Source organism: Gallinula chloropus (genome assembly GCF_964237585.1).
Source record: "Gallinula chloropus genome assembly, chromosome: 6".
In the NCBI taxonomy this organism is placed as follows: Eukaryota; Metazoa; Chordata; class Aves; order Gruiformes; family Rallidae; genus Gallinula; species Gallinula chloropus.
Genome location: NC_140091.1, coordinates 8,282,783 through 8,307,791, shown reverse-complemented (window position 1 = coordinate 8,307,791; position 25,009 = coordinate 8,282,783). Strand labels below are relative to the sequence as shown.

Here is a 25,009-nt window from a genome sequence, read left to right as displayed (position 1 = left end):
GAGTGCAAGTCCTCCCGACAGCTCTAAAAACATTTGCTGGATTATGGCCCTCAATTTTTACAGACTTAACCAACTCTAAATACAGCTACAATTTAGGCCTTAAAAGTGATCAGAAAAACGTAGAAGATCCCACCTTCCTGATGTGCAAGACAAGAGGGTTGCAACCCAGAAAAGTGACTTCAATGCAAAGGGGGAATAAAATAGACACAAGAGTAGAAAGATCCTGAACCTGTGAACCAGTTAAGCAGGCATGTACCTTGGCATAATTAACTCAGACATCCTTGCATTGTTTCCTGCTATTCCTATTGACTTACAAAACATCAGTCTCTTCACTGTGGCCCTAAAGGGGAGTTTCAGCTCCGTACCCCAATGGCTCACATAGCACTAGCAAAGAGGGAAAAAATCCTGTCTTTGGAAAGAGAAATAGAAAGGAAAAAGAGAGGAAAGAGAAATAGAAAATCACTTCTTCCTCCACTTTTCCATATAGAGCTATAAGTCTTGCAAGGAAAAATAATCTAGATCATTATGTTACTGCTCTACACAGCATCAAGCTGAGCTCCCTGATAGGTGACTGGCTTCTTCCCAGAAAGGGGAAGGTTTAGATTAGATATTAGGGGGAAGTTTTTTACAGAAAGAGTGGTGAGGTGCTGGAACAGGCTGCCCAGAGAGGTAGTGGATTCCCCGTCCCTGGAGGTGTTCAAGGCCAGGTTGGATGGGGCCCTGGTCAGCCTTGTGTAGATCCAGGCCTGGAGGTTGGTGTCCCTGCCTGTGGCAGGGGGGTTGGAGCTCTATGATCCTTGGGGTCCCTTCCAACCCAGACCATTCTATGATTCTATGATTCCCCTACATGACAACTGGACACGTTGGTCAGAAAACCCCACAGTGCCAGCAAGACTGCACCAACAAGTGTGAAGTTTCCGAAGCTGCCTGCCCCAGGGAAAAGGTTCCCAGCAAAGCTTTTTAAACAATGAAAAGAAACTCTTCTGTGTATCCAGGGAAGACTAAGCAAACTTAGTTCTACTTGGGGAAAACCACTAAAAAGTTGCTGGATCACAAGGAACAGAAAGAAGTCAACACTTTCCCTTTCAAGCCTTTTGTCAAGATGTCTCACAAGGACTCTGAGCACTCCCTATGCCCAGAATTACCTTTTCACACTCTGTCAGCAGTGCCTGTCTCTGGGGACCAAGAATCTTTAGGTTTTCAGTGTGCTTAGTTTAACAAAGGTGAGCCCTGGGAATAGAGGGCCAGACTAGTTTTACCTGGCTCCTCTCCTGGGGGCTTATATCACATTTTGCATGTTCAGTAGGCACAAGCAAGTAACTACGTTGTGCTCTTAGTCTTATGGCATTAACTGGGGTAGCAATAAGAACTATAGACATCTTAAGATGGATAGATCAGCCCAAGCAAACGTGTTATAAAGCAAGGCAGCAAAAGGTAGATTTCTCTGGAGGCAGACGGCGAATACATTTACATATGAAAATCTAATACACAGTGAAAAAGAAAAAGGGCATCACATAAATAATGCCAGGAGAGAAATGAAAAATATGTATTTTTAAATACATTCTGAAAATGGTTTCCAACATCTGCAAGTGTGGTGGTTAGTCAAGCAGAGACCCAGAAACAATAGGCATGAGGAAGGCAGGAACACAAAGCTCTGTGATAGAGACTAGAGGGGCACTGGGGAAGGTCAGTCATTCGCAGTGGTCCTTTCCATTTTCCTTCAGCTGGGGTGTGTTGCAAGAGTATATCAGGGAGCATGTCTATTAATTTTCCTTGATCTTTAATAACCTGCAGGCAGTTGCTGTTGGCCACTGTAACAAAGTGGGCAACTCAGCTAGACAGGCTCCTTGTCCCCACTGCCAGTATCAAAGCAGACCACATATTGGCAGAAAGGAGAAATGCCACATGGAAAAAAGAGGTGCCCCTACAGGTGATGTGGTGCCCTAACACTCAGGGTCTCACAAGAAGGTACACAGGTGTCATTCAGAAGAAAGAGGGAATCTGAGCTGAGAGGACTCAGGGAGCAGCACTGCATTTGCTCGTGACCCAGCCCCAGACAGTCCACAAAGCTGAAGAGGAGAGCTGAGGTGTCCACTCCTCAGGACTAAACCTCTCCTGCTCACTTCTAATGGAATGGCTGCTTTGCCAATCATATGGCAAGACGACAATACATTCATTCCCCAGATGCTAGCAATGGCAGCTGACAGCCTGTCCCTATAGAAATACCACACAACCATTTCCCCTCCTTTCCCCCGTGGGGACAAGCGAAGCGATCACTTTCTGGTGACTCTCAGTATGTGAAAGCTTACACTAAGCCAGGTGTAATGGCACCTTTTGGCTGCTTCATTGATTTCCACTTTACTAGGTTTGCAGTTTATACTGCTTCACTTTTACAGGATTTTCCTGTCCTTCTATTCCAACTGACTAGAAAGGTACAAGGGATCTCCCCAGTTTCCACTCAGGCAAAGTCACTGGTAAGACTTTCCTAGTAGAGCAGGGCACAAAGTCCACAGGCACTATGCGATGCTGGTGTCACCCAGTAAACCAGCACTTCTGAGACGAGCAGCCATCGTATTCCAGAAACAGGAGTCCTTTCAATTCAATAAAGAGCTACTTTACACTTTGCTGTGGCTGCCTTCTTGTCATGAAAAAGGCAAGAGGGGCATCACAGCTGCCTTTCTCTTCCTAAGAGGTGGCTACCTTTCCCCTGAAGCTAGTGCAAACTCCACTTGCTCTGGGTTTGCACCTCAGAAAGACATCTAGAAATACTGCATTAAGCAAAACCAACAGCATGTGAGACAAAAGTAGATCTGTATCCGTTTCCCCCTTGATACATCCAAGTTGGTAGGGGCTGAGCAGTTCTAATCAGTATCAAAGAACAGTCAAAACTGAAATGAAACACAGAAGTCCATTTGCACAGCAAAATCTGTATCTTCAGTCATTGCAGGCAATGAAGGCAAGGACTGTATGCAACACCTCAACTACAACTCAGGAGCTGACCAGACCAGGAGAGGATGGGGAGAAGTCAGAAACAAAGGTAAAAAAAAAAAGAGTCATTTATTAAACAAAACCCAAATCCCCTGGGAAAATCCAATGGCCAAAAAATTCTGGCTGCATCTGAATTTTCTCCCCTTGAATCAGAGATGAAAGTTGTGTACTTGCAAGTTGTTTCCAGTGGTGCTGGAGGGGACTTGGGTAGCTACTTGTACTGGGTTCCAGCAGGAAAAAGCTTTTTCTCTGTGGTTTATTTTTTTGTCTTAAAGAAAAAACAAAAATGACCACATTTCTACATGAGGAAAAAAAAAAAGCAAAAGCTCTGCTCTATCCCTCACCAGGGATGGATCTGTTCTTTTATTTACACTGCATGACATCCAGGCAAGAATAAGCTTCACAGAAATAAATTAGGGCCACTCCCCATCGGTACAGATATGCTCCTGGCTGCTAAGCAGCAGAATATGTTGCAAGCCCCCACCTCCCCTCCAGAGAAAATCTTGCTGTGAAGATGGAACTGCACTGCTGATCCTAAAAGTGATAGTAATTAGCACTGAAGAGGGAATATTCAGAGAGCAAACAGTCCTCACATGAGTAGGGCCACCACAAGGAACTGACATCTCTGCTTGTGAGGAGATAAAACTCTCCAGGAGGGTATAAAGTACTTGTTTCCATCTGAAGAACACGAGGGAGGAAGTTAGGAAGATATAACTTTCAGGGCTTCTCTAAGCAGTGAGGGGGTTTTGTTGTTGTGGTGATAGGAAGAAAACACCACCGTTTCCTAAAGAATTCTGTTTGGAGACAGTCATATTGCAGAATCTACTTTGAAGCATATTAAAACTAAGGCGGCATAAGATGCTCTTATTCCAGAATAGGAATCGCTCAAGAAGGGTTCAGTTACACTCTACATTCACAGCCTGCCTCAGATGCAAATGAACTCTCAAGTGCCAGTAAGCCCTCAGACACAAGCTCTTCCCAAGCACTTTGTGGCACTGAGTTTAAGCTCTGGCAGCACTGTGACCACATAAGCTAATGTCAAGGTGCTACTTCCCCCATATCTTTGGACATTATGGACACTGTCAGGAAGAAGAAAAAACAGGGTTCACATGGAACCAGGGGCAAAGACTGTCTTGCTTCCTACCTTGACTAGTCAGACTGAATTTTAACATCTTAAAGGCAAATTTAACTTTAATAAACAGCCTCTTTTACTGCATGAAAGATACAGACATCACAAGGGAGAGGTGCCACAAAACACATACAAACCAAGACCCCAGACTGACATGCACACGTAAGAAGTAAGGGTTCATTTCAATGTCGCTAGAGGGGTCTGTCTGCCATCTCCAGTGAACTTGGGGTTCTCTGCCAAGAGGTTTCCAGTTCTGACCCAGGAGACTACAGCTTGCTGTTCCCTACTCCTCCTCAGGAGTAAGAGGTGGACCCAACTTCAGAAAGCTGGTACCCTGGGAGAATGCTGGGTCACAGCATTTTTCAACTCTCTTCATGATTCTGCAACAGTCTCCTTTTGACATAAGGTTGCTAAAGCTCAGTGAGGGGAATAGCCTCCTCTACCAGGGAATAGCTTCCTCTACCAGGGAATTAGCCACCATCACCTTCTCATTTTGCTGTTATGACACCAAGCTCCGGTATTTGTAAGGGGACTGGCCACAACAGTGGTTAGTGCCATAGAAAAACTAGCATGGCAGTAGGAATTTAACCACCATGAAAACTGAAATCTCTCAGTGATGCTAGAAATACCTCCTTTTGGGTAGGTAGGTACCTTGGTGAGCAAGGACTTGCCCTGTTGTCATTGTCTGTACCACATCTGTTCTGTAGTCTCTCAAAGACCTGGCTCATGCTTGACCATAACATGAAGCAGGGTCCAGCTTTGTAATATGTCCTACACACCACCAGTGGTGGAAAATTTTGAAACATATTTTGAAAGTTTTGAAGAACCTGTGTTATAAAACAGCCTACAGACTCTTCCCTTCCTCCTTTTATAAACTGAACACTGAAACAGTTTTTACCTTTGCTTCTTCCTTCTCCCCATGTTGTTTTTTTCTTTCAATGATAAAGTGACAGTGACAAAAAAAAAGGGGGGAGACAAGAAAAAAAAAAGAAAAGGAAAACTAAAAGTGAGCTTGTATGAAGTGTCAAATAAAACCTTTCCTTTGAATACCTGTTGTATTAAAAAAGTATTTTTCATCCATGTCCAATTACATTCTGCATTTAGCAGCAATAAAACTAAAACCATAACCATCGAATTGGAGCACAGGTACCAGGGATCTATTACCATTTGCTGAACACGTAATGAGTAACTGAGCTTACACTACAGGGCACAATCTGGAAGTCATCGCTTAGGGGCCACATCTGTCACTACGGAGCCAACCTTCCTAGGGAGGGTGTCTTTTTACAGACCTGTGTGCCACTGTTCAAAACCACCCTAAATCCACCCTTGCTGCCTACAAAGCATTTAATGAAAGTTCCTCTGTACATTAGGGCCCCAGAAAAGCAATTTGCACCTACATGCTTTCCCAGATAAAATTAAGCAGGGCTGGTAAAGAATTTGTGCCTCCTTTTAGCTGGGGCATGTGCCCCATTGCTCCCTCCTCTCCATCCTGAGAGCCCAGAGAAGCAGGACTGCATTGAAAGAGCCAAGACAAGCTCTAAAGGGTTATTGTCTAGGGCAGGAGGCTGCTTTCATCCCAAGTCCCTTCTTACCCTTCAAATAAACTTTTTTCCTCTGTAAACTGCAGAAGTCAAGGAGACAAACCTCTTATAAACATGCACACAATACCTTGCAACAGGCACGCACAGAGCTTGTGAGCAATCCAGGCTGGGGCAGAGGAAGAATTTCACCTAGGTGCCCTTGTGTCAAAGAAAAGTTTCCAGTGGCCAAGTTCTAGTCACACAAGTGCTGGCTCCTCAGAGCAGCAGCTATAGCAATGTAGAAGGAGCAAGAAGGCAAGCACAGGGCACCTCAGAGACAAAAGAACTGGAAACAAAATGAAAACAAAACAAAACAAAAAAAATCAATTCAGCTGAACTGAGCCAGGGCAGGCAAAGAACAAAGGGTCAGAACACAAAGCCGGAAACAATAGACCAGCAAGATTAATATCAGCACTGAGGAAGAGCTGGGACACTACTAAAGAAGAGTGGAAAAGGCTTAAAGAAAAGTATAAAACCCAGAACAAATTCCTAATTGTGAAGCCTGACATACTGTTACAACACCTGCCACTTGTTCAGTGCAGATCTCACAGTGCTGCACTTCAGAAGGGACTTCATCTCACTTTCAATTCCTTGAAATTAATGATGGTCACTGACTGGAAGCATCTTTTCATTAACAACAGCCATACAAATGAGATCTAAAGACAGCACCAAAATTCCTGTGGTCTTTACAGCTCTGTCTTTTGCATATACTTCTCTAACTTAACTGGGGCAGGACTTCAAGATTTCCCTTCTAGCATTGTTTGACTCATGTGTACAAGGTCCAGTTTGGGGAAACCCACATGCATGGTACACTGGATGCTCTTGGCCAGTTGGATTGCTGCAACAACCATAGACTCATCTGGCAATGCCACAAGCCATGTATAAGCTAAACACTTCCAGGGGACGTGCTCTCCTGGGTAGGCCCAGAGATCTGTTGCATCAGTGTAACGCTGCTCCCTAAAACCGTGGGACTTGCTACCTATGGCCATATAGAGCAATACACACAGAAAATGGCCCTAATCTAATTGATAACTAGGAAGATATGGATAGATCATCTTCCAAATCTACTTGGACTGCAAATTCCAGTGGGAAAACTGGGCCATATTAAGGAAAATCAATTGACCATGAAGCTTGGCTGAATCAGTATTTTCTCTTTACGCTAATCCTCAGACATCAGCAATGTGCCACAGTGTGCTGTTACAAAGATGACATGCTTTGCACTTGAGGCAGGTTGGTTAGGGCTGGAAGGAAGTGATCTTTAAGGTAAAGTTATTCAGAAGTACGAGTAGTCAAGAAACATTGAAAAACCAGTATGTTTAAGAGATTAATTGGACAATGCCACATGGAGACAAAGCAATCTTGCCTGCTGTCATATAAGTAAAGCCTTTCTCAATTTTCCCTCTTGAAGACCAAAGGCTCCTCTAGCTCTGATTATTGTAGAGAGGATTAGTTAAGCAGAGGTAGTCAAAGGCCTGCCCTGGGCAAAGGGCAAACCGAATCAAACAAAACCACTTGACATTTCTTAGCTGCATGGGCAAATCTGACCTTGCTGTCCCAGGGATGAGGAGTTAGGACTGATCCATTCCTCCTCCTGGAAGATGCAAGGTGAGCATGCAGGGCTAGACTTGATGAGTGAGCCTGCCTGGCAAGTCCAATTTTCCATTCCCACTGCTGCTAAAAGGGATAGATGAGATAAGGCAGCAGCTTCTGCTGTTGGTTAGCAAAGGGTGTCTCTGCCATGCAAGAGCTTTCTCTGCTGATGACAGCTCCTCCCACAAAGACAGCCTGGGTCTCCAGAGCTCTGCAGGTTATCTCTTCCCTTTGCAGACTGCAGCCCCCTGCCCCTGCACAGCCCCTCCACCCGCCCTGCCACCATCACCCCTTCTTTTCTGTGCAGGGGTTCCCTGGCACACGAAGAAAGCATATGTGGTAAAGAGTGAACTGCATAACTCTACAACCAGAGAAATTTAACCTCATTATAAATTTCCTCCAGCTCAGGAAGCCAGGTGTATAACCTCTCATACCTGCCTGACACCACAGTGGATTGATTCAAAACCCATGGTGCCTTGTAACAGCTAATGTCACTTTGGGTAGCAGACATTCTTCTAACGGTCTATTTACATCAACACAATTTTAAGAGGAGCTTTTATTTCCATTACTCCAATATGGATGTTTTATATTCTCAGAACAATGTCTCTCTCTCTCCTGGGATACTTCACACTAAAATCCCATCCAGGAGATTTACAAGGAACAGACAATAATGTTTTTCATGTTGCTTTAGAAGTCAAGGAGAGTGTGTTTCCCTTTGTGTTAAAGCTTAGGAGCTGCACACTTAAAAAAGAAGAAAAAAATTCTTAGTGAGAAGAATGAATGCAGTCTAACAACTTTGAGAGAGCCCTGCAGCTCATTTTATGGTCAGACTGTTGAATTCTGTTGTCTTTGTCTGCTTCTCATCATTTGGTTTCCTGAACCCCTGTAAAAGAGACCATGAACTGCAGCTTCTGTTCACCATGTTCTGTCACTGCTTGTAAGTGTTAAGCTGAATCTAAATGAAGAGGAGAGTGTTCCCATCCTCTCCTGCCACGATTTATGCATATCATCTTCTGCATGCAGAATACCACTCATTTAACAGAACGATTTTGCTCTTTTTTTGACCACGAGCACTCACCTCTAGCATGGAACTGTGCAATATCAGATACATTTTCCTATGAACTGCAGCCAGAAGAGGAGGTTGAAAGGGGACAGAAGCTCACTGTCTTTGTACCTTCAGGGTGGCAAGAGTATAAAACTCCCTTAATATGGAGCTTCTGTTTAGTTCTGTTCTCTTCAGTATTAGCCATTCAGCCCACAAACCGAAACTCAGGCAACGGTCCCCACGAAGGGCATTCCTGCAGCAGGGAGCACTTGCAGCCTACTGCATGGCCAGGGCAGAGCCCACCCCCACTCCTCCCTCCCCACATCCCAAGATCCAACCAGACTAAGCCTTTATATGTATGAAGAAGTTCCATTTGAGTCCAGAAGTAGCCAGGAGAGGCGTGTTTGCTTCTACTCTTTCAGTTGGTAGAGAAGACAAAACTCGAGACTTTGCAGTAATATAACAAACACACATGTATAAAGGCTGCTTTCTTTATGGAATCCTATTTTGTTTCCTCCTCCAGTAGGAAATATAGCCAAGAAATAAAAATAATTTGACTTACTGGAAAGAAGACTACAACAGGTTAAGTATCTAGAAAGAGCTCAGAACTGATGCAACCCATTCAGATAGATATCCAGTCTGTTACAAGTCTGGCAGATAATGCCCTCAAGCTTCCCAGAGCCCCATCATTACTACAACAGGCACTTTGTGGGTTCATTGTTTTTCTCCAGTACAGCTGCTGCTACCAAAACATCCTATACCAATGCCTACTCAAGTTCGTTTCATTTCTTTTGGAGAATTACATCCCCTGGAAACAACTAAGCAAGGTAATCTCCTCTGTTACTTCAGAAATGGTCTTTTCACATGTAAAGGTTTCATTAGCTGCATTTCCTATTGAATTTAAAACATGCCCTGTCCTGTCTTTCAGTTGCTATCGTTTATGCCCTAATGCTCAAAAGATTTACGCTTAGTGAAGGAAGCAGAAAAGCAGCTTTTATCCCTCGACAGCTCATTCTCCCCTTTCTCCATAATAAGAGACAGAGGTTGGCTAAATTTCCAAGTAGGAGCAACAAGTTCCAAAATGACTCTTCTCAGGCATACAACTGCCTTTCCCACAAGAAAAGCAAAAGAAAGAAAACCCCCAAGTCCTGCTCATGTTGTAGCAACTTCACTCTCCCATTAACTCCTTCAGGCACCCTGCAGAATCAAACTCAAAGAATTTGAAGGCACTGCCTCCATGAAGCAAGCTAGAAAGTTGCCTCCACTTTTTATAGGCTATCTTGGAATCTCTCCAGGAATAAAATCCTTCATAGAGCACCTTGGTCACATAGAGAGCAAGTCCGATTACCCGCTAGTCCAGTGAGTTATTGTGCAACAGCAGGACTCCTGAGACAGCTAGAGAGAGACTTGTTTCCAGGCTGTCTGTCCCTTTCTACCTCTTTCTTTAAACTTGAAAATCAAAACTTCTACAGAAATTTTCATATTTATTTTTTTCCTGCCCTCCACTGACAAGAGGGTGGGGGTTAAAAATACAGACCATGAATGTTAACGGAAAACCAAAAGACATTGCCCAGTGTAGTCTGCTTTTTCATTTCATATCATCTGATTTAAGGTGAAGCAAGAGGGAGCATTCATTAAAGCAGCTGTAATGAAAAAAGATTGATTGAAAAGTCATTTTTGCTCCATTTCTTATGGATAGGAGTCCCAGGTGTCTGTTTTCCTTATATTTTCTTTTTAATGGCTGTTCCCTATTCAGGCCCATAAGCTTCAAGGTTAGCTTCAGGTCAAATTACACTTAACACAAGATACTCAGCATCTGCAAACCCAGCAGTGGCATCCCTCTCTCTCCCCTCTTGCACTGGGTCTTCCATTCTTGGCTCCCAGCCTTTAAATTATATTCAAATAAAATCTTTAGGGTACAGATTTTCATTTTTGCATATAGATAGCAAGGTGGATGCTACGCTGGGAAATGTGCTCAATACAAGTGACATCCTACTAATAGAACATGCTAAGTCTATGAGGAAAGGACACGTCTGAGTACATCTAGACACACTTAAGCTTGCAATTGCTGACTCCTAACAAAAGCCAAAGCATACAGGCTAAACTTAGACCTGGTAGTCACCACAGGTCTCCTACAGCTTTTCACACACATGACTGGAGGGACAGTTGCTTGTCTCCCAACAAAGAAAATAAAATGTAGGAGTCAAAGGAAAGAAAATAAGACTGTAAGAATACTGAGGGAAAAACACCTGTCTTTCCAGATCTTGCTTTAAAAAAATCCAAGCCTTTATAAAGCACCTTGTTACCAGTGTTTAGAGGGTAGGGACTTGTGCAGATTTTACACATGCATATTTGTGCACACTACATACATATATAGGCACTATGTGACATCTGACCCTGTCTGTGAAACTTAATAATTTACTTGTCCTTAAGTATAATGTGGAAGACAGACAGTAACATAGATTTTCTAAAATAAAAATACTGGTGGTGGGAGCAAGATGAGGAAACAGAACTAAGAAAGGAAAAGAATCTAAACCCGCAGCTTCATAAAAATCCCTCAGAAATCTGAAGAGCCCACAAGAGATGAGTTCAAGCTGCACGATGAGTTCACGGTGTTTTGTGTTGTGCTAGAAAAGCCCTCCAGGAGCAGCAGTGACTCCAGTTGGTTAGAAAATGGTCTATAAGAGCAAAGTGAAAACAATAGAGTCCTCTTCATTCTAGACCCTACTTTTACTTACTCATCCCCAAACGTGACACAAGCATCAGTGCTCACGGTGACTGTCACAGCCTGAGGAGGAGAGTGCCGTCCTACCTTTGGATGTAAAGGGTACTCATGCGAATATACTCTCTGGTGACAAACTCTCCATCTCTGTCCCTGAACTTCACAAGACAACAAGCAGTTAAGAACTATCAGAGAAACTTCCTAAAAAGGCTAACCTGAAGCGTTGTAATAACTCTTGAAAGACCAAAACAGAAACAAAAGGTTCTTAATCCATCTCTCTGCAAAGAGGCCCTCCGGGGTTTTGTCTGCCTTTTAAGGAAGTGAGCTACAGCTCAGCAGCTGCGCCATGTGTGAAATATTATAGCACTTGTTTTTAACTGCTGAATGAGGTGCCTAATGATTCTAGGGAGGTCTGGCTACTGCTGCAAGCACTGTACAGCCATAAGATGACAGAGGGATGCTTCCAAGTTCACAATACCACTGGTATGTCTGCAGGAATACAAGGTGTCTCTAACCAAAGCTTAATTTTCAGTGAATTCTTCATAATGGAACATGAAGGAGGATGACATAGAAACAATACAGCTCTGAATGGGGAGACAACCTTATGGTCTTTTCCAAAAGGAACACAAAGATCCTTGCTTAGAATTAATCTGTGGGTAAAGAACAAAGGACCAATGAAAGGGCCAATTATATCCTGTATCAAGGCTAGACAACTTGCTCCTCATCAGGGTATCTTGCCTAATCAAAAAATAGAAGATGTAACAGGGAGCTTCTGTCAGATTTCAGGAAGCTAGCGTTTGGACTACACATAGCTACATGTCCTTATCAGAGAGCAGGTCAAAGAGGTCAGGAAGACTTGGCCAGTTCAAAGACAAGTAGAAAAATGAATAAGGAGTTAGTTATGAGTTTAGTGCTTTAAAGAAGATGACAGAGCCCAAACTGAATGAAACCCAAGAAAAAAGCTAAGAACAAAAAAACCCTCAAAACTTATAACTCTCTATCTCTTCCCTTCGCCTGACTCTGCAGGCCTTGGCAGCAACAATTCTGTTCTTCTATATACAAGGTGCTGCTTGCAACCTGGGGAATCATTGGGATTAGCTTCCATATCTTAGTGCTTCAGGTGGCAAGCCTAATCAAACGTTCCAGAAGAAATCTCTTTACCAAAACAACAAGAAACAAAATAAATATAATCCTGACACATTCCATGTGCACTGGGCTGGCATTTGGATGTTAAGTCTGCAACACCTCACTGTGCCAAAATGCTTACCAAGCCTCCAGAAATAAAGTTCCATATTGTACCCTGACCGGAGTGCCAAAAGGATCATTTTTATCCCCTCTTTTGACTCCACCACACAAGTTTCCAAAGATGGACCAAGCGCCCGATTTCACATTTGGCAATGCTGCAAACAGCACAGAAATGGCCTTGAAATGTTTGCCATTTCTACTTGTCTTGACACTAATTGTACACACAAGGCAGCTTCATCCGCACTGGGCAGAATGGCTCAATGCACAGCGGAGTTCAGAGCCTTCAGATCCGCTTCATTTCCAAGCAAGTCAAGCGTGCGTTATAACTGCAGTCACAGCAAGTTTCTGATGCGCTTGTCCAAGACTGACCCCTCCTTTTTCTTATTCTCCCCCTCCCCTTTTTGTTTTAATTCTTCCTACAAAACACAAAGTTTCTCCGAGACAATCAGAGCATGACTTCCACCCAGTTGTTTCATCAGGCTAAGCATGCCACCTACTTTTTCATATTCCCTTTTTTCCTCTTTTGAATAAACTCTCCATTATCAAAATAAAATAACATCATTTATAAAGTACCACCTCAGCAGCAAGCCTCAGCCCTCATTTCACAGGGCTATGCCAGCAGGCACAAACAGAATCAAAGCATCCAATTAAAAATCCATATTCATTAACAAACATCATGCGTACTATAATGCCCCGCATTGACTATGCCACAGCAGGAGATGGGAAACTCGCTGAGTTTTCCTGCTCTCAGTCTGAAGCACCATTTTTATTACAGGAAGGGTTTTACCTTTGCTGCTCCATGGGCCGGCGGGAAGAGGCCTGGTGTCCTGTTAGCCCACCGGGCTAGGACAGCAGAAGCGACAGCTGTTGACCTTTTGCCTTAGAGAGATGCCAGACGCAGGACCTCTCCAGCACGAGGAGCACACAGAGAAGACCACGCAACCCTGCCAGACCTTTCCCACTGAGGTCTTTAGGTACCAACAGGGCCAGTCACAAACCAATCTGCGGCATTACAAGCAGCCAATGTAATAAACTCCGCATATGCTTGATTGATGCAACTCATTGGCTAGGCAGGGCCAGATCCAAGCTGATGTAGTAAATTAGCATATTGCCTTGGCTTCGGGGAAGTTACGTTGATTTACACCATCAACAATTTACCACTGCAGAAAGTCACATACCATAAGTACAATATTTCAGACCTATACAATGAAGTTATATGAACACACGCCAGGATGATTTATTTATTTGTACCCACAAGCCTGAGATTTACAACTCTTTATAAGTACGAGCTGGGCAATTTGCTTTCTATTTTTAGCAGGAATGCTTTGTGCAGGGAACAGCTGTCAGCCACTGGGAGCTGTGCTCCTCAGAGCAGCAGCTTCAGACAAATAGAGGCCTCTTCAGAATTAAACTGAAGAACGAGGGTCACTGCTTTGTGGTGGAAGAGAAGCTGAAGATAGCAGACAGCAAGAAAAACATAAGCACTTAACAAAGAACCACTCCCAGAGCTTTTACAGCCTGTTTTCTTAAGAAAAGGAGTTTTTCATGATCACACTGCATATATAGGAATGTGACTGTCAATTCTATCTGAACAGCTTCAGAGCCCACTGTCTAATTCTGACCTAGTTCAACAAACATTCACAAGACTCAGAGACAATATATTCCTACAGCTCCCAAGACGACAGGCATCTGGGTAGAGGTGATTCTGCCAATATCCTCACTGCAGAAAAAAGCCCTGTTCTGTGAACTCAGCCTTCTACCCAATCCAAAGCTAAAGAAACCCAGTATGTTCACCGACAGGAAATGGGATCTCGTCAGATCTACCATCTTCACGCGGACACTCACCTTGGCATACAAAGGAAGACGGTGTTTCCCCAGGGTGGACTCGTGCAGTGATGAACACCACTTTCTGTTCAGCCCCTGGACGCAGGTTTGCTGCAGCAGGAAGGGGTGACAGGGGACAGAAGAGAAAGAGAGAGAAAGATCCTTAAACTGGGTCCCATATGTAGGGCCATTAATATTAAAGCATATCCTTTTATTAAAACGGGTCATACATTATAAATAAGCACAATCTATAATTAAAGGAGGCGGCATCTCTGGGTCTCTGTACCAGGCCATATAGCAGACTGCACAAGGGCTGCAAAACAAATGACATGCAGCCAGGCCCACAACAACAAAGTTAGCTCTTTTTAAAAACCAAGATTTACTACATTGAGTTTAACTGCACCATAATTGCGCTCTCACTTGTGTTAAATGTCCCCCTGGGGCGACGAGAACAGCAGTGGGGGACCGTTCACAACAGTAAGGCCAATTGCACCCTGCATTACACTTGATACAAGCCTTATGGGCACCAAACAAGGGTAAAGTGCTAACAAATGACAATTATTAGGCTTTGCTTTGGGGCATTTTGGGTTGTGGGGTTTTTTTTATCTCCACTATTTGGGACCCCATGTGCCCTGAATGAGAGGTGTTCATAACCAATAATAAAAGTATGGGGAAAAGTCCAGGATTAAAAGCAACCTTCTCCAGTGAAGGCAGGAAAATATGCTGGGTCCCCCCCTCAAACTACAGAAAGGTGAAAGGGAGATTTAGATCCCAGCTACACCGAATTTAGCATGGGTTAATCCCCCAGTATAAAGACTACAGTATTTTGGCCCCTTGCTTCAGCTGTAAACTGCATGGGTCAAGCAGGATGTTTTCTCTGTGCAGTGACTGCATTTAATAAACAGGAAATAAAAATTACGCTCGTTCAAAATGGGTTCTGGGAATTCTAAAGACCATAAGAGGTCGGGACCTCGGTTAGATGTCTTATCTAGATCTGAACACACACAGCAGGGGTAATACTAAACACAGCAGGATCCAATTGCTAGAGACTGTGTAAATCTTTGTTTTGAAATAAAAAGTTTACACACTGAAAGTAGACTGGAAACTAAATCCAAGCTCTTTTCTTCTTTTTTTTTTTAATTAGGTAGATGCATTACATATACACCCAAACACAGACTTTTCATTTCAAAGATGTTCAGGAGTCCTCGAGACCATACCTGAGTTATTTTTTTAATTTCCTGAATTCTTTGAAATGCTCAGTTTCCCCAGTGGTAAATCACACCTAACAGCAACACAAGAATAATCAATATATTTTTGGTTGTTCTCAGGAGACAATCTCAGCAGGTTTCTTTTTTATTTCCTTAGCCTCTCTAAATGTCCTACAGCTGCTCACCCTGTAACTCAGCCATTCATTTGTTCTTTCACACTCCAGCTTCACCACTCTGGTGTTTTTGAGCCCCAGAGGCAAAGAAATATAAGAAAGTATGTCTCTGACAAACATAGCAGCTGGTGGGGTCAATTCTGTCTGCAGAAGAAAAGTGGGAGGCAGCAAAAAAGAACACAACACCATCAGCTAGAAGTTGATGACCACCCCACATAATTTGCATTAACATTAACTAGTGTGGGAGGAAGGAGATAAATCAGCAAACCAACTTTAATGAGCAAAAGGAGAAGGCTGGGATCACTTTGGCAAGACAAGAGGAGTTTTCCTCCACTCTCAAAAAAACAGTATTACATTAAAGGGACAGCAGCTCAGCACAGAAGTGATGCTCAGCAGTATGACTGCCCCTGTTTGGAGGTGGAGGGACTCCTTGGTTCAGAAAACTTTTGGACAGAGGATTAGTTTGGCTTTTTTGTAGCTTTGGTTTTTTGTTTGTTTTTAATTACAACATTGTTGTTATTTATGCTTTAGCCTTTGTAACAGTTATTAAAATCATTAGTCAGTTCAATCTCCTCTGGAACCAAAGAGAACTTTCCCAATTTAGGGCTCAGTGCAAAGCTGCTTGGAGTCAGTGGGGGATGTGGCGCTGGGGACAAACCAGGACCTTCCTTGCTCCTTCTCTGGGTGACACAAGAGCACCAAATTACCACCCTGCACTCAGTGCCAAGTGACTTTACTGCAACTTGGCTTAGAATCCCCAGTGCATCACTCACTTCCAGCCCAGCGCAGAGTGTGAATGTGCAACCTTGCAATGCACAGACCCTCCCACACCACCCATCCTCCCCAATCTGCAGTGCTCAACACGGGCCCAGCTGGCTGGCTGCCTACATGGGGTGGACATCTTCTCCAAGTTTTAAAAGCCAAATAATACCTTTATAATTTATTTTTTTAAAGAATACCATGCATTATTCACATAAAACCAATAAGACATGTGGCATGTGTGACCTTGCATATTTCTTTCTGGTATTTGGGCTGGATGAAAAAGTGTGATTGGTTAACTTTGTTTTGAGAGTCATTTTCATTTGCAGTGTTTGGGTTTCAGAACATATGCATCTGCATGAGGAAGCAAATGTTTTTAGATGCTTCTGTAAACACGTTGGAAAAGCATATATATCTTCAATACAGCGTGGAAAGCCTAGAAAATTCAGTAGCATCTTCAAAATGAGAGTGAATCTGGTAAAATCTGCTTTGGCGAGAAAATTCCTCGCCTAAGTACAAGGCTCTGCAAATATATGGGAAAAAACTAAAATGGCAGAGAAGCTTTCAGTTCCGTGGGTCATCCTCAGTCAGAATTCAGCTGCTCTGAAAACACTGGTAAGAGGGGACTTATGAGGCAGTATAGATGCCCATTAGCCAGCCTTTGGGACAAGGTGCACCAAGAGCTTCCCACTATAAACCAAAGGCTGGTTACTTTATACTGTAACAGCTAAGTGTTTGAGATGAGGGCTTTGAACCCATCTGGTGCAGGGCCTGCCATGTGGACAGACCAGGCTGGAACAAATATCTGTACTGCAGCTTATGGTAGACCTCTGTGCTAGACCAGATTCTCCTGAAGCACCACACAAAGGGTCCAGGCTGGAGCAGAGGAAAGTGTGAGGAGAAAAGCATGGCAAATGAGAACCGTTTTGGGCTGACAACAACCCTGTTACCCATCCCTGTCACCACTGAGGAGGGTAGAGTAGGGTTGGGGAGTCAGAAGTGAAATAGGTCCTGGAATAATGAGGGTGCAGGGGGAAATGAGTTTTAATTTTTTCCCTTGATGTTAGCTAGCAATAAATTAAAGTAGCTTTCCCCCAAGCCAAGTCTGCTTTGCCCGTGATAGTAGTTGGTAAGCAATATCCCTGTCCTTATCTTAACCCATGAGCCTTTTCATCTTATTTTCTCCCTCTGCTGTAGATAAGCAGGCAGCTGGGTGGGTGCCTGGCAGCTGAACAAGGTTAACCCACCAAACCAATAACAGATGCAACAACTACGAAACACCATTTCATATTGAAATGTATATATTACATTGAAGATACATCAGATATTCTACTTCAGGATTGAAAGTATCAAACAAAATTAAGAAGATTAGAGGTGTATAGCTTTGCTCAGGAGATGGCAAAAGCACTTAAAAGCAAAAATGACAGAAAGGCATGCTCCATTTAGCCACACTTTTGCCAGTTGTGGAAATGCAGAGTAGTTTGTTGTGATACCCCTCCTACCCTTCCAACTGCCATAACTGTGAACCTTAGAAACAAAACTATTTGACAAATAGGTTTTCCAAGAGAAGAAATTTTTAACTTCTGAAATGACTTCTTTTCCATTTTCTCTTTCAGAAAGTATCTTGAAGATTGAACTGAACACTTTTTTTCCCCTCTGCAGGCTACCACCATCATTGATAACATTTGCTTTGACTTAATCTGACTGAGATGTAAACAATCACCCACTACATGTAACACCCTCATAGCCTGCTACTCACCCACCACCGTCCTGTCCCTCTGTTGCAGAGAATTCCTGTGGGCAAAGCTGTGAAGATCTAAGGTGCTAGTCAGAATAAACACCACTAGCCTCAACATCTATTCTGGTTCTAAAGTTCCCACAGTGGTGACAAACACCAAGTAAGCGTCATACTGAAAGGAAACCGGGTTAGCTGCAAGCAAGCAATTCAAATCTCTTGCTCTGAATGCCACTCAACACCATTTGGCCCTCAAATCACATTCCTTCTCTAATGCTATAGCACATACAAGCCAACCACTTAAAGCAATCCCACTGACAGCACTCCCCCAGCGCTCAGCAAGGAAACAGTGATTTCCACTCTTGGTTACATATCACATTAGCACAACTAAGAGTCCTACAGAAAACATTTTCTACTAAAAACAAAACAAACCAAACTCCCAAAAAACAAGCCAGATCAAAAAAACCTTCACAGGAAGGCAGCAAACTCACTTAGCCATTTTCATTCAATTTTCATTTTTATGTTACTATAAAAACATGACAACGACAGTATTTTTATGTAGTAGCTTAATAACAAGTATCTAGAAATTTCATGCAGAAATATTACTTTTATGGAATCCCATTTGCACTACCAAACTGAAGTGCTATAATAGAACCGAGGTAGAGCTTTGTTCAACATCCATGATCTTTCCCACCAACACGTCAGTCCAGAAACAGACTGCAGAGAGATTGCAGAGTTGTGGTTTCTGTTGGTCTTGTAGCCATGGTATGGTACTGGTACAAGTGCAGAAATTGGCACTAAGGCTGATGGAGTAAAAAAGAGGAGAAATCTGACCCTAGAAATCTAATTCAGAAAGAGTTCAACTGTTGCCCATCTGGTGAACTCAGAAGTGAATTCCACTCCTTTGCAGAGGACTTGAAACTCAGGACAAAGTATTACGAAAAGCCTGAACTTCTCCTCTCCCAAATTTCACTCCATCTGTAGACAACTAGAAGGCTCTAATCAGAAGAAATGGAAGTCTATCACCCTAAAATAACATATGCCCTTCCCCCCCCACCATTTGACTTAAACATCCACATACATTTTCATGAAAAACCTCTACCCATTGCAAATAAATTCCACATTGCCTTCCTTTCTCAGGTGCTTTGCACTGTGAGGTGGCCTGTTGCCAGCATTTTATATTCAAAACCCTGAGAGTTAAAAACTCCAGAGGAAATCAAAAGAACTTTATTGCATTACACTTCACTGTGCTGTCTCGGCTTGTCAGTGTCCAACAGAACTGTAACATCTGCGTCGAAAGCAAACACTGATGTTGTTCCTGTCCTGGCTGCCTAGTCTCTACCACATTAACCTGCTTTAACAAATCAAATCCAAGCAGCATTTACTGTACTCTGGCTTTTCCTAAGAGACCAGCTTAGCACCTAATTCCATTTATTTTTGTTACTTCTGGTCACAAATATCATTTCAGGTAAGAGCGCACATCTCCGCGACACAGAGTGCAGAAGAACATCACTTTTGGCCACTACCAAATCCCACTGGACTTGGTGAGGTCAAAGAAACATACACTTTTCTTTCTTGCCTTCCTATAGTTGGTTTGAGCAGCACAACAAAAGTGGCACAGAAGGTAAAAATGATGACATTTGTGCCACGAAGAGGTTAGCAAACACTGCATTACAATTTTTGAAAGTCAGTCGCCTGCTCCTGTGTACTGGAAGGGGAGGCAGTGGTAGCTTGGCTTCCATGTGGAATCCATGGGAGGTCAGCTCTGAGCAGAGGGAGCACTGCTACAAGGTGCCCTCATTGCTCACTGACTCACCTCACCTATCACCAAGCTTAGATAGTCCAGTCTGGAGCTCAGAATGGTTTTATTTAGTCTAGCAAAGTTTCACTTGCACGTGGTGGATCTTCTACCCAGCAATGGTCCTGCATGTAATGCTCAAAACTAGATCCAAAAACCTCTCAAGTTCTAGATTTTCATTCAGGTTATGGCCCTAATCCTGTCAGGTGCTTAAGATGTGATTTGTTTGACGGACTTCTACTCTGTTTAAGAATGTGCTTAAACGTAAGAGTTGGCATGAGAGTTTTGCTGAATTGGGGCCATTTAGCAGGAAGCCTGCCTCTGAGATCATTCTCACAGTGTTTTAAAGTTGGAGATTGTGCAACTATTATCCTTTATTGCCCATTTTATGCCAAAGTCTTTCTTTCTTTTTACATTCCTCTTAAAAGCAAAGCTATTTTGGAGCATTTAATATTATTTAATCTCTTTATTCTGGCAGCACAGAAATTACAGGGACCATTACAATGGTCCTGTGTGTGCATATGCTTTATTGATGTATATGCTGACCTAATATCAAATTGATTTTGCTCAGCTTTTCTGCTGACCATGGAAAAATGCAAATTGGGTATTATATTTGCACACTAATTTTATTGGGCCCCTGTGTCTTCATAAAAAGATAAAGTTTGGGCTAATAAAAATAAAACATTTCTGGTACTAATATAGGCAAATGTTTATGTAGGCAGGTAACAAATTGGTTTGTCATTTAGGGGAACATAAAGAGCACTAAAATCATCTTTAGGCAAAATAGATTGGTGGCTTTTGCTTAGCTTTTAGCTTTCATTTGCAAAATCAATTTAATGTAGCGCAGTGTCTCAAAGACAGGGTGACATAGGATTAAGACATTCATTGTATTCCCCCCGCCCATTACTCCCCCTTATTCAGAGGCCCTGGAATTTAGGTTTGCTCTTATTCAAAGCAAATTAAATATATTCTATCAGAAAAGGGGAAAAAAAAGGAACATTTAGATTTATGTCATATGTGAGCATCCTATAGGGAAAAGACACAGGGGCAGCGTATCAAAGTGGGACTCTGTTCTGAAGGCAGATGCTGAAAGAGTTATCAACATTTGTCAGTGCCACCAGGAATCTGAAAGTGTAATGCTTGTATGATCTCCTTGCCTGGCTATTTCTTTGTTCCTCCCTCCTCCTCTCTCTAAGTCCGCTGTAAGGATGCCTTTCACATCTCTCTAACAGCCAACAATCTCTGTTGGAATGCATCTAAGTGAACTTCGATGACAGTTTAAGTAGATGGGCATATATCAACAGCCTAACTTCTGTTTATTGAAATGAGTTGACCTATTTAAATCCCTGAGCAGGCCTATTACTACCAAGCTCTTGTTTTTCATCCCCTCCTTCGCTTCCCCTCCCTCAATTGCAGGGTATTTTGGATGGGTTCCATGCAGTGGGAGGTTACATAAACTGTTTCGATGTTAATACTTGACTGCATTTTCAACTTAATAGCCCAGCAAAGGGATCTGACTGTAAAGCAAAAGGCCAGAAATATCTCCTGGTAAAATTATGCTGAAGCACAGATCAAACAACACTACAGAGCTATTTTGCAGAATCAGAAATGGCAAACAACTATAGAGCAAGATCCCCCTTACCTCCCAGCCCCACTTTGTTTGATTTTAATCTTCATTACATCTTGGAAGAAACCATTTTTCCATTTGGGCTTTCTAATACTGTTGGCTTGCTACACTTCCAAGGCAGGAAAAATGAGCCACATGCAGAAAAATCAAGGTACACTTACATCTTTCCTCCTTCCTTGTCTCTACTAAAAAAGCAATCCCCCCAAAACCCAAGGTTTTGTTTTTAAATTATATATATGCATTTGAACACTAGAACATACCGTTCTTGAATAAGAATAGAAATCTGGAATATGAACAGCACATTAACATCCTCAAATGGCCAGGGTGATGACAACTCACAATTAAGGATGCAGACAATAGCATTTAATGTCACCTACCTGCATCACCGTCATATCATAACAGTTTAGCAGGCAGGTCCCCAGCCTGCTTTCCTTTTCCCTCTCCTGCTTTGCTATTTATAAAGTCAGGTTGGAGTGTAGATAAACCCCTTGCCCTCCAGAGACCAGAGGCAGGCAGTAAATTATGGGAAGGCTAAGTGGTACATCAAATGTGTCTCCTCAAAGCTATATATCATCTTGTTAAATTTGATGTCTAATCCCAGAACCCCAGAAATCATTCCCAAAATCCCAGAAAATGCATGTGTCCTTCAGATGATATAGAACAGAAAGTAAAGTTTACCTGCAGGGAAAAGAAAAAAACAAACCACAAAACAAAACAAACCACCAAGCCAAAAGCATTCTAATCATGATTTGCTAAGTGTCTTAATTTTACTTGATTGCCTTTCAGTGCAATTTCCTTGAATTCCTCGGACTCAGAACTCACTCATCTGTAGGTGAATACATGAACTCCAATTGACAGTACTCATCTCTCTTTTCTTGCAATGTTTGACAGAAAATTACAAACTGACTAAACCAACATATGTCCTACTTATCGGTCTCTAAAAAAATTACGCCAAATAGAAATGTAGTAGCTTATGTATGTAGCAGCACTTCTCCAGTTACCATTGGTGACAGTAATAAAGATCTCCAGCTGTTCCACAGGGTTCTCTTAACTGAACTCCACAGCCCCACATCAGTGAAAATAAAGTAGAAACACCAAGGAGCTACCTGCAGCAACAACGGCAGCGGGCCTCATTTTTAGGAAAGGAATCGATACTAACTGGTACCTATCTTGCTCTCTCTTTTCACAACTATCATCCCTCCAGAAAGGCTCACCATCCTGGTAGCTTTCACTTTGTACAAAGGGATAAAAATAAAATACTTGGATGCAAGACATTTCTACCTGCAATACTACTGTTATGTGGGTGTCTTTTCAGTTTGTCTTCAAAATCCATCCAGGGATTCAAGAGATATTGCTAGAGCCCATTATAAAGCAATTCTCTATCAGGCTCTCTCCAGTGGAGAGGGCTAAGGCTAGGTTTGTTTGCTACAAGTATGCATGGGCTGAAAGATAAGAGAATAATTTATGTCAGAATTTCAGCCAAGATAGCAAAGAGGGAATTACCAACCACTCAGAGTAGTCCAGCAGTTACAGGAGCAGCCAGGACACCTTTGTTCTGTTCTTTCCAGTTGTGCTGAGGATTTGCCTGCGATTAACTTCAGTGCTTCGATTTGCCTATGTAAAAATTGAGCTAAACCACGTGCATTTCCAGAACAGAACTACTACACTTGAAACTCTTCTAGCTTCTCCAAGATGCAGAGCCACATCCCTGCACTCATCATGGATCCTTCCAAGGACTGCAATGCTGAAAAGAACATCTATAGCTGCCATAAGATGCAACATCAGAAACCACCAGTCCAGCATCTCTAAACGCTCAAGGTGAGTGGATAAAATAATAGTGAAGGAACAAGCTGCAAGACAACATGCAGACATTGGGAAGCTGTCATTGGAAAATCACTCCTCAAATGGCTATACCTCCTATCTTTCGCTTAACAAACAGGCAAAACATACAACATGAGTAGAACTGTAAAAAGGGAGAGAGGCACGAAATGGTGGACAAAGCTGGATGGATACCTACTCAGATGCCTTATTTTAAGTAAGGCCAGGTCTCATTCTAGAAGGGGTGGGTGGAAAAAGTGAAAAGCAACCACAAATTCAGCAGCTGGACTTAAGGCTCAGACCCAGGGGGGCAGTGGAGCCATACAACCACCACTGCCACTGGATTCATCACCTACATGCCACCTTTTAGACACTGATTTCAGCACAAACCCTTCTCTCTTAGTTGTCTGAAAACACTAGTTATAAAGAAGCAGGAGCAGCCCATGCTCAATTAGAGGACACAGGAGATGATTTTTTTTTTCTTCTTCTTTTTCTGCTTTCCCTGGGAGAAAGAAGAGGGACTACAGGGTTAAATGGAATAAAGCCTTCAGTGTACAAGACCTGGCTTGAAAGCAGTGATCCCAGGCAGGATGTGCAAGGCGTTCTGTGAGAGGTGTTGGCTTTTACTGAACTATGGCAGCGTGTTCTTCAGTAGCTGTGCTAGCGGTCAATAAAAAGCAACCTGCTGAAATGAGATTCATGAAGAGCTGTGCTCCTCAGCACATGACACTAACCTCTCCAGAAAGCACCACCACTCTGCCAAGAGAGGCTTGAGCCCACAAGACAAGAAAGAGACACCTGTGAATAGCTTCTCTTCGTATTCAAAGCTTGCCTGAACCCAGAATTCAGACCTGAACATGCAGCACTAAAATTTAAGATGCTCAGCAGAGGATCTCACGGACCAAATTTAAACTTTGAAATACCTCTGCAAGATGGTGGATACAGACCACCCTCAGGGCTGAAACACTTGCACACATCCCCAAACCAGCCAGAAGGAAATCCTTCTTTACTGTAATGTCTAACATTGGTTTCAAATCTGGAGGAGAAATAGGTTCTTTTTAGTGCAAGAGCGATAGCAAAGATGGGGTGAAAGTGTCCCTTTTCACACAGAAATAGGGTGACCTCTCCTGGACACACTGCCAGGCCCCCACTTCTGTTTATTGATTCTTCCCAGACTTTAATCACAGGGGTGTGATGTCAGGGAGTCTGTGACTTGGCTTGGGAGGAGTCTCACAGCTCTAAGTCAACTTTGCTGATGTGTATGTATTCCACTTGCTTTTGACCATCAAGTGTTACAGGCACAACGTCAGAATAAGTATTTGACCCATACCACATATCCTACAGTCTGGCAGGGAAAGTCGACTAGCACCCTTGCCCTTTCCTTCAAAAGGAAATGGTGGCAGAGATAGGGCACTTTGTCCTCGTTAAGGGCTAAGGAATAAGTAAGCTGCCATTTCCATTCAGATCCTGTTCATGACACTTTCCCCTCTGTTGCAAAACCAATTATCACAAAGATATTTAAGTTCCACCTGGACACATAAAACCTTCTCTGACTCTAAGCAACCTGCTGTATCTCTCCCCTGCCTTACATCAAGCCAAGAACATGCCTCTCAGACACAGCTCCTCTCAAAGCTCTCTGTAAGACCAGATTAACTTGTGCACACAAGTGTCCACCAACCTTAATTATCCTTTTTATCTCAATTTAACAACAAGTTTTAGAGGTGCAGTCAATCAATACAGCATGGTGTGTATGTAAAAGCACATTTTG

The 25,009-nt window shown here is 42.8% G+C and overlaps 1 protein-coding gene across 1 annotated transcript in view; it reads right to left on the bottom strand.

Moving 5' to 3' along the window:
- Positions 1–25,009, bottom strand: part of LOC311193423 (BEN domain-containing protein 5) — a gene marked incomplete at both ends in the record, with an annotated part of 931,749 nt that overhangs the window by 203,393 nt on the left and 703,347 nt on the right. The window contains one exon of the mRNA XM_084266248.1: positions 14,145–14,234. Coding sequence (XP_084122374.1) covers positions 14,145–14,234 — 90 coding nt within the window. The remainder of the gene's footprint in view (positions 1–14,144; positions 14,235–25,009) is intronic.